Source organism: Syngnathus scovelli, chromosome 17 (assembly GCF_024217435.2).
Source record: "Syngnathus scovelli strain Florida chromosome 17, RoL_Ssco_1.2, whole genome shotgun sequence".
Taxonomy (NCBI): domain Eukaryota; kingdom Metazoa; phylum Chordata; class Actinopteri; order Syngnathiformes; family Syngnathidae; genus Syngnathus; species Syngnathus scovelli.
Genome location: NC_090863.1, coordinates 9,682,292 through 9,699,567, shown reverse-complemented (window position 1 = coordinate 9,699,567; position 17,276 = coordinate 9,682,292). Strand labels below are relative to the sequence as shown.

Here is a 17,276-nt window from a genome sequence, read left to right as displayed (position 1 = left end):
GCCAAAGCTGCTCAGCGGCCTAATCAGATTACAGTCAGAAATTAGCCGCGATGATCAAAACAGCGAGACAGGGGATTGGAGCAATGTGCCAGCGAGGGTGGGGGAGTGGGTGTACGTATGTTGCTTCCCAGGCCACCAACTGAAGGTGAAGCTTCATGCATATCAATTAGCTTTAGCAGGCTAACACATTTGTGCTGTAATCTTGTCTAAGATTGTGTGATAAGAGGTGTCAATTTCCAGGCTGTCACTCATTTATGTTTTTCTGATTTCTAGAATGATACTTTCTGAGTCGTGGTTCTGAAAAATTGAATAGCCATCTGAATCCAACCTAACAATTTTGTCTCAAGACTTGTATCGCTAACCCCAACTCAACTTTATTTATAAAACAACCACATGTGCATACAAAGGGTTCAAATAAAAATAAGACATATGAAAACAAATGTAGTTGAAATATAAAATGATTTATTTAGCATTTTGCATTTATGCACAATGTGCATGTGCTGAAGTACAAAAAGTAGCCTGGTGTCAAATCACACTGTTGACTCTGATGCTTTTTCTCACCCTTTCACGCAGGCAGCACGCTCACTCGCTCGCACGCACGCACACACTTGTCCCAGACGGCTGTCCCCTAATAAGGCAACATGTGTTGTGAGTGGCTACTGCGAAGTCACCCTGTCCGCCAGCACAGGCTTGTATTTACAAGACGGCAGCCTGCCTTGTTGTGTCAAAACCTCCATCTCGCTCTTTCAATGTTGTTGTTGAGTGTGGATCTGAGATTGCGCAGCCCATATTATTATTATGTTGCAATAATCGCAACGCCATGTTGTCGCTCCAGGTAAAGTATCAGCTATTTCATCATCACCATGTTGGAGGCCAGATGCGCTGTCCAAAGGGCCTGACAGTCCTAACTCAGGGTATACAAAAATTATGTCATAATTCCATCCATTCTCAACATGGCTTATCCTGTTTAGGGTCACGGGGGGATGCTAGCCCCTAACCCAGCTCACAATGGGTGGACTACACCCTGAACTGGTCGCCAGCTATTCACAGGACACACAGAGATAAACAACCAATCACATCCACATTGTCAGTGAGTGGGAACTCAGCCCACGCTGCCCGGTGCAAGTCAGGCGAGACAAAACGAATTTCATAATTCATAACGGCTGAAGTCTGTTTGGAAAGTTCCACATTAAACTACTAACCTGCAAACTGGTAAGAGGACATTTAAAAATTTCTAGTCAATGAAATAAATATTTTCATTATGGAGAAATTACATGCAAAATATATGCTCTTTAAGATTTGTTTTCTCCCATCCAAACTACCATTCAAGGATGGCACAAAACTGCTGAACATAAAAAAAAGTAGGTGCAAGAACTTTTTTTTTTTTTTGCATTATTTCTCAAAAATAAACACTCAAACTTGTACAATTACTGAGGTACTATTTTTATCCATATCATTCCAAATCTCCTCACAAGTAGCTTTTAGTGTGTCTGTGGCAATGCGGTCATGTGTGTTCTGATGGGCAGAGCAGGTGCTGTTGTCATCCTGCCCGCCACGCGACACACAACTTTCACCACAAACAACACACTGTCGGACAAGGTGGTGAGCCAACAACTGTGTGAGAACCACACGTGACATGCTCATGTCACGATATCATGATATGTCATGATATGGTGATGTCACTTGTTCGATTGCATTACAGAAAAAGTTCCGAAACAGACATTTGCAGAATTGAGTTGTATATTTTTTGGATATATTTGCAGTATGCAAAACGTTAATGGCCATAGATGACGATTAATCACTCAGATTTGCTGTTACCTAGCAAATGAGTGCAATAAATAAAAGTAGATATGAGATAGGACAAGAAAGCAAAGCTATAGCAAAGAAAATTGAAATAAACTCAATATTTTTTTTTTTTTTAGACTTGTTTGATTAGGAGTGTGATGGATTTTGGTTATGTCTGAATGTTATTTCATGAAACCCTGAATGTGCATATTATGGTAAACAATGACACATCTGAGAAGCCTCGATAAAATTGTATGTCACCCTGGCCAATGAAAAAAAAGTCTAGCAACGCCCCTGTCTGTAAAGTTGGAGAAAAGTTATGCATAAGTGAGTAAAACATCTCCCACATTCCAATTGCTTCTGATAGCAGCTTTTGTCTTTAAATGTCATGAGAGGGAAGGACCACCCGGCTGGTGCTGTACTCACATGAATATCCTGCAGGACGAGTCCAGGTCTTGCTGATTCCTCTTCAGGTGCAAACTGCTGATGAGAACAGGTGAAAAAGAATCAACATACGCAGAAAAGTGCTTGGCTTTGTTCTGTCTGAAGAAATAAATCCATAAAGTCCACACTTGAAGTTGGGCAATATTCACCCAGGAGAGAGTGGAAGAGGTGACCCACCGGCAGGGAGGGTCGCTGCGTCGTGCTGGGTAACCCTACCTCGGGGCCCACCATGTATGGGCTCAAACCTGGATCGGCGTCTGCCATAAATAGCCGGGAGGAGCCCGGTAAGAACCCCGTCCAATCGGCTGCTGGGCCGCCTGAGGGTCCCCACACCCCCCAGGGGCAGGCCCACAACCGGGGGGTAAACGCACATGACAGGAGGGATTAAGTCAAATCTGAAACACATTGTTGGGATTGCAACAGCAGGGGAGTCAGAAGTGGGATTAAAGACAGACTCAGTGATTGTAAACAGGCACATTATGATACCAGAAGGTTGCTTAAAGATGAACCAACATCTGAGTGCATTTGCTAATTGAATTGTTTGCTGTAAATAGTCCAGTTTGATGAGCTTTCTGTTGGTCCTTTACTGCCATCTATCGGTGAAACACTGCTTAGCCATAAATGTACACAAAACAGAGATCATTTGAAAATGGAAGGCCAAGATTTATGTCTAGGAATAGTGTTGCTTTCCTATAAATGAATAGCATTGGTTATTAATAAATCTACAATAGTCAATGTAATTTGAGCTCATTTGTTATTTCAGCAACATGTGTCAAACTGGTCGCCCTAAATTGGTATTAATCAGTATTTAAGATTGAGCTATCAATTTCAAAAAGGTTGGTTCTTGATTGATTTATTGAATGATTCATTGGTTGATGAATTTCATGTTTCATATCATGATTTATATAGACGTACAGTAGCCTAAAATGACCAAAACATCTTCAAAAGAAAATGAATTATTACATGCATAAAATGTATTCAATTAAATCTGAAATCAGTGCAGGAAGGGCGCCCCAATGGACGACATCTTAACGGGCTTCTTGAAAGGCAATGAGAGACAATGGCTGCTCTCCAACCAAGTGTACCCGCCAACTCACTTACGCTGCCGGCAAAACGGGCCAACTTGTCCAACACTTTGATGGCACACAAGTGGAGAGCAGCGGGATGCCGTCATCTGACTGGACCTGGCTGGACTGCACAGACCTGCTAATTAGTCTAATGTGGCGGACAAAAGCGTCAACAAAGAGTCAAAAAGGGAGAGAATTCCTCGGAGAGATCAGCTTGTATGGAAACAGAACCAGAATCAGATCATTGGTAAATTAGAATTGTTTTTTTTAGAGAAAAGTCATTTGTGTTTCATAAAAAATGTGAACAAATAAAAAATATATATTAGTACAAGTTGGTATTTTACAGAATTTTTTATTAATTTACGTGAAAAAGCACATTTTCCAGACTACGTGCCTATTTGTTTTTCTTTTAATACTATTTAAAAGTATTTCAGGGAAAAAAATGGTTAGACAAATGTTTGAAGAAAACGTTGCATTATTTTGTTACCATTTTTAGAACATTTTTGAAGTTGTAGATGTTCTTTGATGTAGTGTATTCTGGCCTGTTAGTTGACGTCAAAGCCCAATTGATGAGAAACGAGGCGGTTTCATGCAAAGAGTTTATTTGCGAATGGGACTGCAGTATCATACAACAGTAGCACAATCATAATGACTCTATGGATTCTCCTGCTATACGTATAGATACACAGATCAAAGGCATGTCGAAAGAAAACAATGAATGACTTTTCTTCCACTTTTTTTTTTTAATTTAATCTAAAAATAGCTTTTAAATACTTGGCATAGTCTCGTAAATTAACCTACGAAACAGACACACGTTTTGCCCGTCGTCGCTTTTATTCTAAATTTTTTTTTGTTTTGTTTTTTTTAATTATTTTAACTGCCGAGAGAGTACCAAATGCAAATATAATTTACGAAAAAAGCATTTTTTTTTTTTTGCCCCCTTGTCCCTCTCACTTGCACTCCATGCAAGGAAGAAAAAAAGATGTAGAAAAAAGCACTTAAATCTCTTATGAAAATAGAAAATATTACAAGTGTGCATAATCACTGCTCACGTTGCACATCAACCTGTCATAGAAAAAAAAAAAAAAAAAAGTCCAACGAGACTCTTTTATTATATTGACTTTCAAGAGTTGGCGCTCACATGCCAATCGCAAGGGTTGTTTCTGGATGATCGGGGCTAGTTTGCGTACCTTTCGAAAAAAAAACGCGCAAAAAAACGCAAACTATGCTCGTTCTGCTACAGCGCCCCCGGTTGGTGGGCTCGTCGCTGACAAGTAAAACTGCTAAATGACCTGTGACTAAAGTGTTGCGTAGACTTGGAGAATATATTTGGCTGCAAAGTGATGCGATGTTATAATTACAAAGGAATATTTGGGCCACACTAATAAAGGCTAGAAAAAATTGCAAGAAAAAAAAAAACATGAGCAAACCAGTATACATTGAAAACAATGCTAAAATGTTTTGTATTTTTAAGAAAAAAATCATATATTTGCAGGAAAACTTTGCTTTTGTTTTTCTCCTTTTGATTCTTTTTTTTTAAAGCAGTTAAATATTTTTGGGAAAACAAACGTTGAAATCTTACGAGAAACAAAACAGTATACGTTCAGATACAAATGGACAATTTCAAGAAATGTCATGTTTAAAACAAAAGCAATTTTTCCCAAAAAATTCCTTTTGTTCTCAAATAATTCTGACTTCAATCGAAAAAAAAAAATGCTTTTCTATGTGGCCCTAATACTTCTTTGTATGTTTTAGTAAGGCGACATCAAAATTTACAAGAAATGCTGAGACACAACTGCTAAAATGCTACAAGTGTAAAAAGGCTACATAACAATTATGTTACTTCATGACAAATAATTCGCACACATCCGTTGTTGTTTTGTTACAATGCAATGCTGGACAATGCAAAAACACACACACAACTTCTCAAAGACATTTTTACGACTACTGCTATTTTTGCAAACTTTTTTTTCCATTATTGTCTATTTAAAAAGTCTTATCTAAAAACCCTGTATGTATTGAAAAATTCCAAGATATTTTTGAGCATTTGCATTTTAGCTGCAGCATTGCATTGTAGCGTTTAAGTACAACTACCAAAAAATTGGGATTCTCCCCTGGAAATGATTTGTGAATGCTGAGAGCAGAGCAGCAATAATGATATTAAAAGTGATTTTAAAACATATTTTAGGAGCAAAACAACCCAAGTGAATTGATGTTGTGTTTTGGGAGACGTACTTGTATTTTAATGGACACGTTAGCATTGTGGTGTATGCTAGCTTGTGGAAACCAATGTTTTGTTTTTTTCATGGGATCAACAACAGAAGAGCCGGCCGGGCGGGCGAGTGTAAGCTGGAAGACGAGACGACAACGCGACGCACGAAACACGGCGCAGACGACGCGACAAAACGCCACAAATAAACGTTTCCATTGGCACGCTCTAGAAAATTAAGAACGCTCTTCGTATGATTATTATAATCTACACACACACGTGGTGAAATAAAACTATGGTGAAAATACAAAATACCTCTTAAAATATTTAAAATATACTTTATATATATTTATTTTTTGTACATTATGCAAACAGATTAAAAAGCCGATGATCGTAAAAATAAATACTCAGTGAAATGTATGATGATGCAACGCTTAACAAATGTATTAGACCACCGCCAAATTAACGGCAACCGAGCCAGTTATCCTTTACAACGTGAAATTTTATCGTATGTCCTGAGTGGACCCACACGAAATGTCTCAGGACACCATGTCTGAAAAGTCTGTAATTTTGGTTTAAAATGGCTATTGTAGGGTCATTTCAGTTTGGCAATAGCGCCCAGAAACTCAGCTCCCAAAAACAGTTCCCTTAGCTACATAAAACCTCTCAAGAAGCCATGTCGGAAAATACTCCCAATGTCGGCCATTTTGTTTTGAAGCAATGCATGGCATTTCCAGGGTTCCTTCAAAACAAATTTCATCAACTGATTTTGTCTTTCTACCAAAATTGAATCTCTCTATATCTATCTTTATGAGACAGATAGAGAAGAGCCAAAATTGCCAAGAATTGAGTCTTCATAATTGACTGTAGGCAGAGACCGCAAGCCAAGTTGGATGACTTGTGAAGAAACATAAAAATCCACAACTCCCATCCAATAGGTGGCGGTGGTCAAATAAACAAGTCAAGCACTGTACATACGTAGAGCTATATGATGACCTAAAGCAGCAGCCCAAATACCCTGACACCATGTCCCTGTAGAATGATCACAAGACGACGCTTCCGACAGGTAGCTCCACGACCCCGCTCAGCTTATTTGTACAACAATATTGCTCTATCTCGCCTCTTTTTTAAAAAATGTGTTCTGTTCTATTTGTTTCTCATTGTTGTGATAGAGTTGCTGTCAATCTTTATTGCTTCCTGAAAGTACCTGCGCGGCGGGAGCTGCACTATCCGGTCAGACGTCACCTGAAAGCAAAGCAACCGGCGCGCTATGGACTGAGCGGGCGATCGTGTCATTAGCTTAGCAACTGGAGGGTAGAGGATCGAAGGAGGGGACAATGTCGCCGAGTTAAAGAAAGGCCGAACCATGTCGGGAAATCAAAAACAGTTCTCGAGCCAAACACAGTCGCGATGAGCGGTGCCACCACCGTAGCAGTCGCGACTTTATTTTGGTACAGCAAATAATAACAAAACCCTCAAATTAACGCTTACATTCATAATGCGCAGATTCTCGAGTGTATTCGTATGCATGGATGAGTTGCATAATGTCTGCCAATGAGAAAAGCATCGGGAGAAGACTGGGGCGTGGACGAAGGAAGGCGCTCGTTTTGGGTAGGTAGGGTTGGGTGGAAGCGGGGCAGGGCAGGGCGGGGCGGGGCGGGGCACCTCCCTTTTGGCAGTGGAACAGCACTCTTAGAAGTCAAGCCGAGGGTGAGGGTGTTTACACAATGCTCTCGTCGGACAAGAAGGCCATTTCAGTGTCAAGAGATGAAGATGAAGGCATTCTAAGTTAGGCAGCCAGTTCACAGTGTTGTGTGGAGCGCTAAAACCTCGAGATGGGGAAACGATGGACGCCGTCTTTTTCCATACCATCGCTGCCGTCTTCAGCTGTCACAGCGTTCTGCCACGTAAAAAGAGGAGTCATTACTCCAACGGACTCCCTGAACATCTAAAGTTCTAGAGCAAACCGACCTTCAGCGTTATTTTGAGGTCAATTCGTTTAACAATTGTGGTACAAATTATTTCCATTTTTGATGGTCCACTTCACAGGTGAGCACATGTAAACAAACCACACAATATTTAGACGTATGTATCTTACCTGAAAGTAGACTTGTCACCATGCTTTGCAGTTTTCTCCAAGACCTGTAGCGATCCAGCAGCGGGGTCATCCAGGGAGTCCTTGGCCTCTCCGTTTCCCTCCCCAGAGTCAGTGCTCCTGATGCTGAGGCGTCTCATGCGATACATCACGTCCACCTCCCGTATCTTGCCCGGCGGGCGTTCCGCAGCCCCTTGGCCAGGAGAAATGGCTAGCTTATTCTGGAGCGCTTCAAATTGATCAGATAGGGTATCGCCCCGCCGTTCCCCTTCCAAGCTGAGAGACAGCCTCCGGTCCAGCTTTGGCACGACTGAAAGTGGGAGTCTCTCTGGGGGGAACTCTGGCAACCCGGTGTGATCTCGCCCTGGATGGGTCCAAAGTACAAGTCTATGTTCTGCGAGAGCAATTGTCTTCCTGTCTTGCTCCTGCTTGTCATCCGATGCTGCGTCGGTTTCTCTCTCTCGCCCTGGTCCAGGATCAACTTCAACAGATTGGTCCGTTTCCCCCTCAGTGACTTCTTTCTGCGCTGACTCCATCAACTCAGTTTTACTCCGTTTCTCGGAGTCTGACGGCTCATCTGTGGGACCATCTACTCTTTCTTCAACCTCTCCCAAATTGTCTTGTGTTGAAGAATCCTTTTTTCTTGTATGAGTGTTTACATCTAACCCTGTCTTGTTGAGACTCGAGTTCTGAAGTTCCTGATCCCTTGCATTTTCGGACGGACTTTCAACTGCAATACGCTGCGGCGGACTTCCATTTGGATTTACTGAGCTATCCGAGCTGTTCTCCTCATGGAGAGGAGGCAGCGGACCCTGTCTCAACTGGTTCTCCAGCTCCCTTTTGCAAATAGGGCATTCCTCCTCCAAATCAAGATCTTGAGGAACTGCCGGGTCATTAGGATCGTTGGGATCCCGAGAGTGACGCAAAGTCTGGCATATGTCTTCATAGTCAGGAGGACTTGTAAGTGTGGAGGCATCCTGCATGGGCTGTCGGTCCGCCCATGGTACCTCGGCCGCAGCACTGTTGGTGGTGGGACTGAAGTCGCAAAGCGGCGTCTCGATGGGTTCATCCGGCAGGTCCAGTTTCACAGTCCTGCCATCATTGCTACGTCTACGCGGAAGATGAGGAACAACCCTGTATTCTCGAAAGCCCGACTCCCGAGGGGGCACAGGAAGTTCTTCCCTAAGCTGTTTGCTGAATGTGACGGACTTGGTGGCGGGCCTGGAGAAGGCGCTCTTGACTTCCCTGTACTCCGGATCAACAGACCAGCTGACTGCACTTCGCCTAAGGCTGCTGGGTTTGTTGAGAGGCTGGGACGTGAGCCGGATCTTGATACGCTCAGGGATTTCAACTGACCCATCTGGAACTTTATTGCTGGCAGCACCGAGCTCTAAGATGTCTTTGTAGGCCTCGTTGAGGTCCTCGATGCACTTGTCAACGCTTGGCTGTTTGTTGCTCTGTTTCTGTTGCGGCTGCTGCTGCTGCTGTTGCTGCTGTTGTTGTTGTTCCTGGACTTCTTTTTGGATTGCCTCCAGTTCTTTGACAGCATCCCACGGTCGCTGACTGACAATCGGTTTCAGCAGGAACTCGGGAACCTTGAACACCTCCTGCCCGCTGCTCGCCGCTGGTTTGCTCTCCACATTTCCTGAGGATGGCACTGCTGGCTGCTGAGCTGTGCTCTTGTTCAGCTGGTTGGAGAAAGTGGTGGTCAGGGAGAAGGCGCTGTTACTTGAAAGTTTTAGGCTCTTCACTCCCTTGATAGGGAACGTGAAGGCAGTGCCCGCCGCACCGACACCATCTGCAGGGGCCTCAGGAGCAGCAGGGATAGGGTCTTCTTGTGCTTCCTTGTTTTCAGAGCCAGGTTTTTCAGCCTCTGGGCTAGTTTGCGTCTCCTGGTCGCGGTACTGGTTTGCGGGCCAAGATCCGGACAACTTCAGCTCCTTGTAATGGTTTATTTTAGGGGGTCTACAGGGCAATTTTTTGAACATTTTACTGCTGGCTCGGCTGCTCGTCTTGCTGCTCGCTATGCTACCAGTCAATGCTTGTAGCTCTGCCTCAGCTGAAGATGTGCTTTGGAGACTTTGGTTTGTTAAATGGCCCGTTTTGTTTTCACTGGGACTGTCTGCTGGGTCTGGTGACTTCTCATTATTGTTGTTCTGATCACGAATTGTACCAGTGAGCTGCGGGGTGACCGGCACTGAAACCAAACAAAAAATGGTTTCACTGAGTCTCTTTTTGAGATTCTTGGACTTGTCTTTCTCTGGTGGTTCGGGCTGTTCGACTTTCTTTACTTCTGGCACAGTTTCAGGGACAACCTGGTCAGTTGGCTTGCATGGGGGTGGTGGTGGCTTACCCAGAATAGATGAGGGGAAAAACTGACTCCGATTTTGTTCAGGACCTACACTGTCACTTTTTTTGTTCAATCCCCTGCTGCCCCATCGAGTGCTGCTGTCATTTTCAGTAAGAGTCGCCTTGCGACCAGCATTGAGAGATTGTCCCTGTTGGGGAGGAAAGGCACTATCACAGGTAGATTGTCCTAAAATTTTAGCAGATGGATTCTCTTTGTTGATGTTCCGGATCTTGTCTGAGTCAGTGAGAGAATTTCCACCAGGCCCTCCTGAGATTTGATTCGCTCTCGTGTCTTCAGCCGTTACCTGACGAGCTTGACTCGGTTGCTCTTTGTTCCCAGAGGTGATCTGTTTTCGGTAGGACGCCCCACGATCTCCATATTGTTCTAGCCACGAATCACCCGTGTGCCTTGTCAGCCACCTCCCGGGGTCTGAGCTGGGTTGCAGGGAGTCTGACCTCCACCGCAGGTTTAGCATTTCATTACGATTGATTGACACAGCTCTTGGGGGTGGGGCTCTTTTATAAGACGGGGGCGGGATGTAGCCCGGGGGCTCCATTCCAGAGAGCGAGTGTTGTGCAAAATAGTCATGTCGCAGCTCCCCTCCCCTCGAATAAAAGATAGGCCTGTCTTTTAGCTTGAGACCCTGGTCTATAGCGAGCATTTCCGCGCTACCCCTAATTTGCTGGTGAATCTCATATGACGGCGGCTTTAAAGGCCTGCTGAACCTGGGCTTTGGTAAAAGTGCAACATGGCTGCTTGGCCCGGCATTCCTGCCCCACCGGTCCCTGCCAATAGCACCACTATAGATATAGCGACTATAGGGCCCGGAGAAAAGAGTACTGCTTAGCCTTTGCGGTCTGTCTGGTAGGCTCGGCCTGGATGGAATAAGCTCTCTGCTGTTTGCTCCATCAGGTGACAAAACTCTTGGGAGGGACTGAGACTTGGCTTTTGTTCTCGGGTGAAAAAAACCTTCAGGTGTCCTCAGGCGATACTGCTCCAAAGCCCACCGTTCGCCGTCCCCATCTGACAACTGCCTGCCCAGGCCCACGGCAGGCCTCCAATCCTCAGTACCGAGGCTCTGACACTTCCGCTCTCCCGTCACCCTCAGCTGACCGGGTGTATCTTGGTCCCGCAGCCAGGAGATTTCCTCCCACAGCTGCTGCGCTTGCCTCTCTGCCCTGAGTTCCTCGGCCGCTATGAGGGCCTGCGGTCTCCATGCCCCCGCAGAGGCCCTCAGCTCCCTGCCATCAGCATAGTCCAGGAGAATGCTAAAATCTTGGCCTCGCCTCCGCCAGTACGAAATATCCCTCTCATCGTGGCTGAGCGGCTCGGAGTACGTCAAACTCGGGACATCGTAGAAACTGCAAAAAATAGATCAAATCTTAGTATTTCTAGAACCTAGAAGGATGAATCAGGGTTTGAAGGTCATACCGTGAACCAATTATAGGGAGTCTTGCATGTTGGTCATCACTGTCCAGTGAGTTAGGCACCATACTGGATTGGTGGGGAGGGGTTGAAGTTGAGCCAAGAATTTGCCGACGTATGACGTACAGCATTATCAGATGCCAGCAATTGTTGCTGTCACACATCGAATTAGTTAGACGCAGCAGCAGGGCTGTGTTCAAGAGACACCGAGTTTTTGCATCAGAGATCTAACAGAAGCTCTGGTATTTGTTCAGCTTTCACACATAAGCTAGTGAAATGGGGGAGAAGGATGCTATTCTGTTTCAAACAGCCTTCACCACGCCTCTATTACGTTCCCCCAAACATGGGAAATCCATGGGTCACCTTCAACCCTCTCCCCGTCTTTGCAGGAATATGTACTTAACCCGCCCCCCCTAATCACTCTTGTCTAAATCTGCTGATCGGTCACAACAGAATTGTTATTGGAATATTCTTTCCTCGTCATCATGTTAAAATAATCATCAGATAAATCAAATTGTCAGTGAGCCAATATGCTAACATGTGACTGATAGCGTTCCACTACACATTGATCTGCTTTACATGCAGACAAACTATACTACATGCATGTGTGTGTGTGTGTGTGTGTGTCCAATGGCTTTTCCACCAAAGTGCTGAAGTCAGCCATTACTCCAGAGTCCCTTAAAGACACAAATTGTGATGTTTGTGCAATATGATCTGCATTTTTAATTGTGCTGACTTATGCTTCAAGGGCTTTTGTCAGAACTAAAAAAAGCATCAATCGTGAAGTCTGAATAAAACACACACATTTGAATACTTTGTAATTATTGCATTTAATCAATGGGATCATTAGCATAATATATATTTTTTCTTTTTTGGGGGATTATTTCTAGGACTAAAATGAGAAAGTATACCTCGGTATTTGTTTATTTTCACTATTTACTGAAACCAATTCAACATGTGTAAAAATGAGCACAACAAATGAATGAACACGTTGTGTGTGACCTGAGCTGTGAGTGTGTGAGTCACTAGCAGCATATGCTAGTGTATAGCTGAAGGGGGGAGCCGCCGCGCACACTTGCCCAGCAACATGCTGACATCACAGAGCACGTGCTGGATGGGATTCGGTGTGCCAGTGTTTACAGTGGAGTGACTCTGCGCTGTGTCTTGACGCAAGTTCAATTCACCCCCCCCGAACCTTCATTCCGGTGCCGTTTTCATCTGTCACGGCACGCACACAAATGCATCAAGCTCTCGTCGGAAGGCCGGCTTGACAAATGTCAGCCGTGCCGCTGCAGGAAGGAGGGTGCGGTGGGAGTTTGGAGTTGGGGGGGGAGCTGCAGTGCAGCTTTTGCATGGTGACCGGAAGAATGTAAAACAAATGGGGAGAAGCACTCACCCGCTGTCTGTAGCCAGAGAATCACCCAAGGGCTGAGCGTCACCTAGGATACCGATGAAGGCCTCCTTCCTCCTCCTGTCGCCCTCACTGTCCACGTAACCCTTGAGGGGCGCCGGCCTGCTGCCGTATAAGCCGCCGCCGCCGGCCGCCGAGGCCCCGCCACGCTCCGCCTCGTAGCCGTTAAGCGCTGTCGCCACCGCCGCCCGGCCCGCCCGGTTGTCAAGCAGGAGCTCACGCTGGCAGTCTGTGGGCCGCTTGTCGTAAGTGGCTGATGGCGGGCCGCTCCTGGGCAGCTTGTAGCCGTGCGAGATGAGCAGATCCTCCACGCTGTACATGGTGGAGGGCAAAGGTGGGGGGTTGCCTTATGCGCTGTGCTGCACAGCAGAGGCCATCACTTTGAGAACGGCAACGCCAAGAGAAACAGAAAAAGGGTTAACAGCAGTTTTCCAACAGCCCACATGACCTGTTGCAACACACCTGATCCACATGGTCGGATAATTAGCAAGGTCCGCCTGCAGAAGATTGATAACAATCCTGATCATTTGAACCGATATCCTTTATCGATTGCTTTCTTGGAAGAGGTCATGTGCAGGCCATCACACTTGATTAAAGTTTCTCAAAAAGCCTGATTGGATTCATACAATTTAGATCAATCATTACTTGAGACGTTCATAAAATCCTCCTTAGATTTTCCCCTAACTTGACATTTTATATCCAGAGTATGAATATTGACTTTCACGTCAATGATGTGATAAAAATGACAAATTGATACAAGCTCCGTCAAGGTGACCTTAACATTTGTTTTGCGAGATTACATTTTGGAAAAACTGTTCACTCGGCACTAAAATGATTCTTTACATGTACAAACTACGGGAAAAAAAAAAATATATTAGACTCAAGTTACCGTGTTTCTGGTTTCAAGTCATTATCACAGCTTTAAGGCACCACTTATTGATTTCAGTGAGGTGTCTTTATTGTTTATGCTAAAACACTCGATGAATCGATTTTGCGCTTCGATTTACAGTGGTATGCTTCGAATAGTCGCTAGTCGAAAAATGCTATTTTACGTATTTTTAACAAAGATCTCAAGTTGCGATGCAATACGTAATGAAAAGATTCAGCACGATATATGTATATATATATATATATATATATATATATATATATATATATAATATAATATTATAATATTATATACAGTATAAGCTACAAAACAAACTGACAAATAATTGTTTTTTCAAATCAGACTAGTGGAAACTTTTCAAATATTTAAAAAAAGATGATTTTTAAAAGTTAAGACAAATTGCAATTTTAGTTTGACTTAAATTTAATGCACATTTTGTCTTCGCGGGCCACAGAAAATGATATGGTGGACCATATCTGGCCCCCGGGCCTTGAGTTTGACACCTGTGCACTACGATATGGTTCACTACGACATGCTACGCTACAAAGCAATAATTTGATGTGGTATGATCAGATACATCACATTGTGATAAAAAAAAGTAAATATGACTTTTTCTTGGAACTGAGGAGCAATGAATACACCACCACTTCACTTTTTATGAAGTATATGACTCGTTCCTGGAATTAAGGGGCAGCGAATGCACCATCAGTCAACTTACACAAGGTCATGACTTTAAAGCCCCTCGAATTTGCATAGCAACAACCACAGTAGCTGTTTGTTATCATCGGATATCTTCTTTTTTTTAAACACATCTGCAAACTCAAGTTGTATATGTTAACATTTACAACTATCAAACAAAGTTGTTCATGCAGGAGGTCACAATAAGTTCACTTCTAATTTTACAACCCACAAGTGCCAAATAATAGGCCACAAACATGTATACAAGATGGAGAGTGTACCTGGATCTTTACCTGAAAATGCACGAACATATAACTCACTCTTTCAATTGGTTAATACCTCCTCATCCTCCTGCCATGAATGAATCATGCAGGTAAAAGACGTATCATAACACACAGCCATCCATAATACATGTTTGGCATGCAGCCACGCCTGCGTGGCTGCATGCCCTACCATGCCATGCTATACGTATGCTACTATGCTATGCTGTGCTATGCTATGCTATGGGAGGGGGGCACTGCAATATGGCAACATCTTGAGCCCGATCATCATACCTGCCTGGAGACAGCTGCATGCACCTGCACTTCGACTTGCACATGCGGCCATGCTGCGACCCAACCCTGCCCGTGCACGGGAGTGGTGTTGGAGGGGGAAAACAACAACACCCAAAATAATAATAAGAAGCTCGATTTCTAAGAATCAAAACGCGCAAGTTGCAGATGCGCTAAACTGGGAGTGTTTACCGACGCGCACACGCGCTCACACGCACACATGCATGCATAGCAACCCCTCCCTAGAAACCATGCAGCCGGTGACGGACTGCACACTGCGAGGGAAAAACGCGTATAAGAGAGGAAAAGAATGTCATTTTTTTTGGGTCAAACATACCTGGCGAGATGCGTGCTTGCGTGCGTGCGTGGCCGCTCGCTGCGGTTCGGCTTGCTCACAGAGCGCGGAGCCCGAGCCGAGCATGCCGATTGGTAGGCGGGGAGGACGCGCCGGTTGCTGGCTGCCTCGGACTGCATGGGCTCCCCGAGACACACGCAGGGAGGGAGGAGGCATGGCATGGAATGGAATGGATTGGGGGGGGGGCGCTCCTCTTCGCACAAATGATTTCCTTCTATAGAAAATCAACTTTCTAACCGCAAAGGTATTGATTGATAAGGTACAAGCACCCACAATTGCTTTTGTCATTAAAGATCATCAATTGTGCAACAGAAAATGATCTTGGTGCTAAAATTATTATGTACGTATTCACTGCAAAAAAAAATTATCTTTGTTTGTCTATCTATAGCAGTGGCATATGCTGCAGAATAATTAAATGCCCATGCACTAGAATTAAAGTACTATTAATCCACCTGTTGCCAACCAAGTTTAGTCAAACAGGCCAAAATTTCACATTGAGTAAGTTAAATTGTGGTTAAATTGAGACTTTTGTGTATCTACGATTGTGCTTCTGTGAGATCTTTGGAATGTAAAATATGTGTCTTGCCCCCTTGTAAAGTTTCAAAAGCATTGTTGTAACTTCTCAGATTTTAAGTGTGAGTGTGTGAAGAAGTGTCAATTTAATGACACTGGTCAACAAATGATTAAATTTTTCTTAAATATTTTTTTTTTAATGAATTTTCTTTTAACGACGCCGATTCGAAATCTGTTATCCAGCATATCAAGTTTTTATCATCATAATAATAATATGGCTTGTGGTGTAAGATGTCAGAAAAAGCATACTAGAACATCTGAACTTTATTTGGGAGTAATCAAAGGCACTGTACTGAATCCAAGTTAATATCAGTTTGAATGAGATTGGTTATTTCTAAACACAGCTACATGCTCATGTATAAGAGGGTGTCCACACTTATGCAACCTTATTGTCTCCATTGTTTGTTTCCATAGAGCTGTACAAGTTGAAGGTCATGTTCATAGTGGAAAGACTTTTATCATTTGTCTCGGTCACAAAAATTTGCACAGAATTGTGCAGAGATTTGATCATTGTAGATTTCGACCCTTTTAAACCTTGAAGTCACCCGCTTTGCCTCCTCTTGTTCTATTTTGGGACTGAATGGGTCACAGATGACTGCTATTGTCTTTTTTTTTTTTTTTTTAAACGTCATCCCTCCATGGCTCTACGTACGTGGATGTCAAGGTCACTTAGAATGTTAAGGTCACTATGGTAAAAACCAGGCTCCCCATCTCAGCAAACGTCACTTGTTAATGACCTACCCTTATAGTCCATGAGCCCCATTGAATGTCTGCTGCAAAACACGCACACACACACTTAAATGGATGTACACACACACTGCTACACACTCTCTTGTCCCCAACCCTGGTTGCCTAGGAGACAGCTGATGGTTTCCCCATCTCATAAAACAGCACCAATAAGGCCGCATGACAGCCAGGATCAGATTCAAGTCTTGGGGATGTTTGTCTTCCTCTAGCGGCCAGATTGAGGAATTAATCCAGCTGTGATTCTGCCTAGTAACCCAATCTGCTGATTTCTCCTGTCTGGCACCAGCATCAATTCTGACAGAACACAGATACTCTGGAATATACTTTATTATTTTTTCATTATTGTATTTATATTTGAATACGCATCATATAGGCTACTGTTACTAAAAGCATCGAGTAAAAACATCACGTTTATACACAATTAGGTTGTGACTTGTGCTTCAATAGCACTTTGGCCAGGAATTAATTTTGCTATTCAAATAGCATTAGAGTCGTGTCTGATGGCCTACTGTCATTTCCGATGGTCTACGTACGTGTCTGATGGCCTGCCCACTTCACATATTTTAGTATCAGGTGGGTCCACGATTGCGTCATATGACTAATACTGGTCAGAAGTTCTACTCTGCATTCATAGATGGTCCGCAGTTGTGTCAGATGTTTGCTCAGATTGTCTACTGTAGTGTCAAATGGCCTATTG

The 17,276-nt window shown here is 43.8% G+C and overlaps 1 protein-coding gene and 1 long non-coding RNA gene across 3 annotated transcripts; one reads left to right on the top strand and one right to left on the bottom strand.

Annotated features, from left to right (window-relative positions):
• Positions 1–1,094: 1,094 nt before the first annotated feature.
• Positions 1,095–3,567, top strand: LOC125984463 (uncharacterized). Of its 2 annotated transcripts, none has more exons than XR_011085585.1 (3): positions 1,095–1,212; positions 2,179–2,513; positions 3,228–3,567. It is a non-coding gene; the product is annotated as an uncharacterized lncRNA (long non-coding RNA). The 2 variants fall into 2 exon arrangements; XR_007486972.1 differs by having other exon boundaries at positions 1,331–2,513.
• A 2,250-nt stretch (positions 3,568–5,817) lies between these two features.
• Positions 5,818–15,378, bottom strand: LOC125984907 (junctional cadherin 5-associated protein). Its single transcript, XM_049747220.1, has 4 exons — positions 15,242–15,378; positions 12,772–13,165; positions 7,604–11,311; positions 5,818–7,405 (listed from the first exon to the last, which is right to left on the bottom strand). The coding sequence occupies exons 2-4, from the start codon at positions 13,104–13,106 to the stop codon at positions 7,396–7,398; spliced, it is 4,053 nt and encodes a 1,350-aa protein (XP_049603177.1). The 5' UTR covers positions 13,107–13,165; positions 15,242–15,378; the 3' UTR covers positions 5,818–7,395.
• Between the last annotated feature and the right edge of the window lie 1,898 nt (positions 15,379–17,276).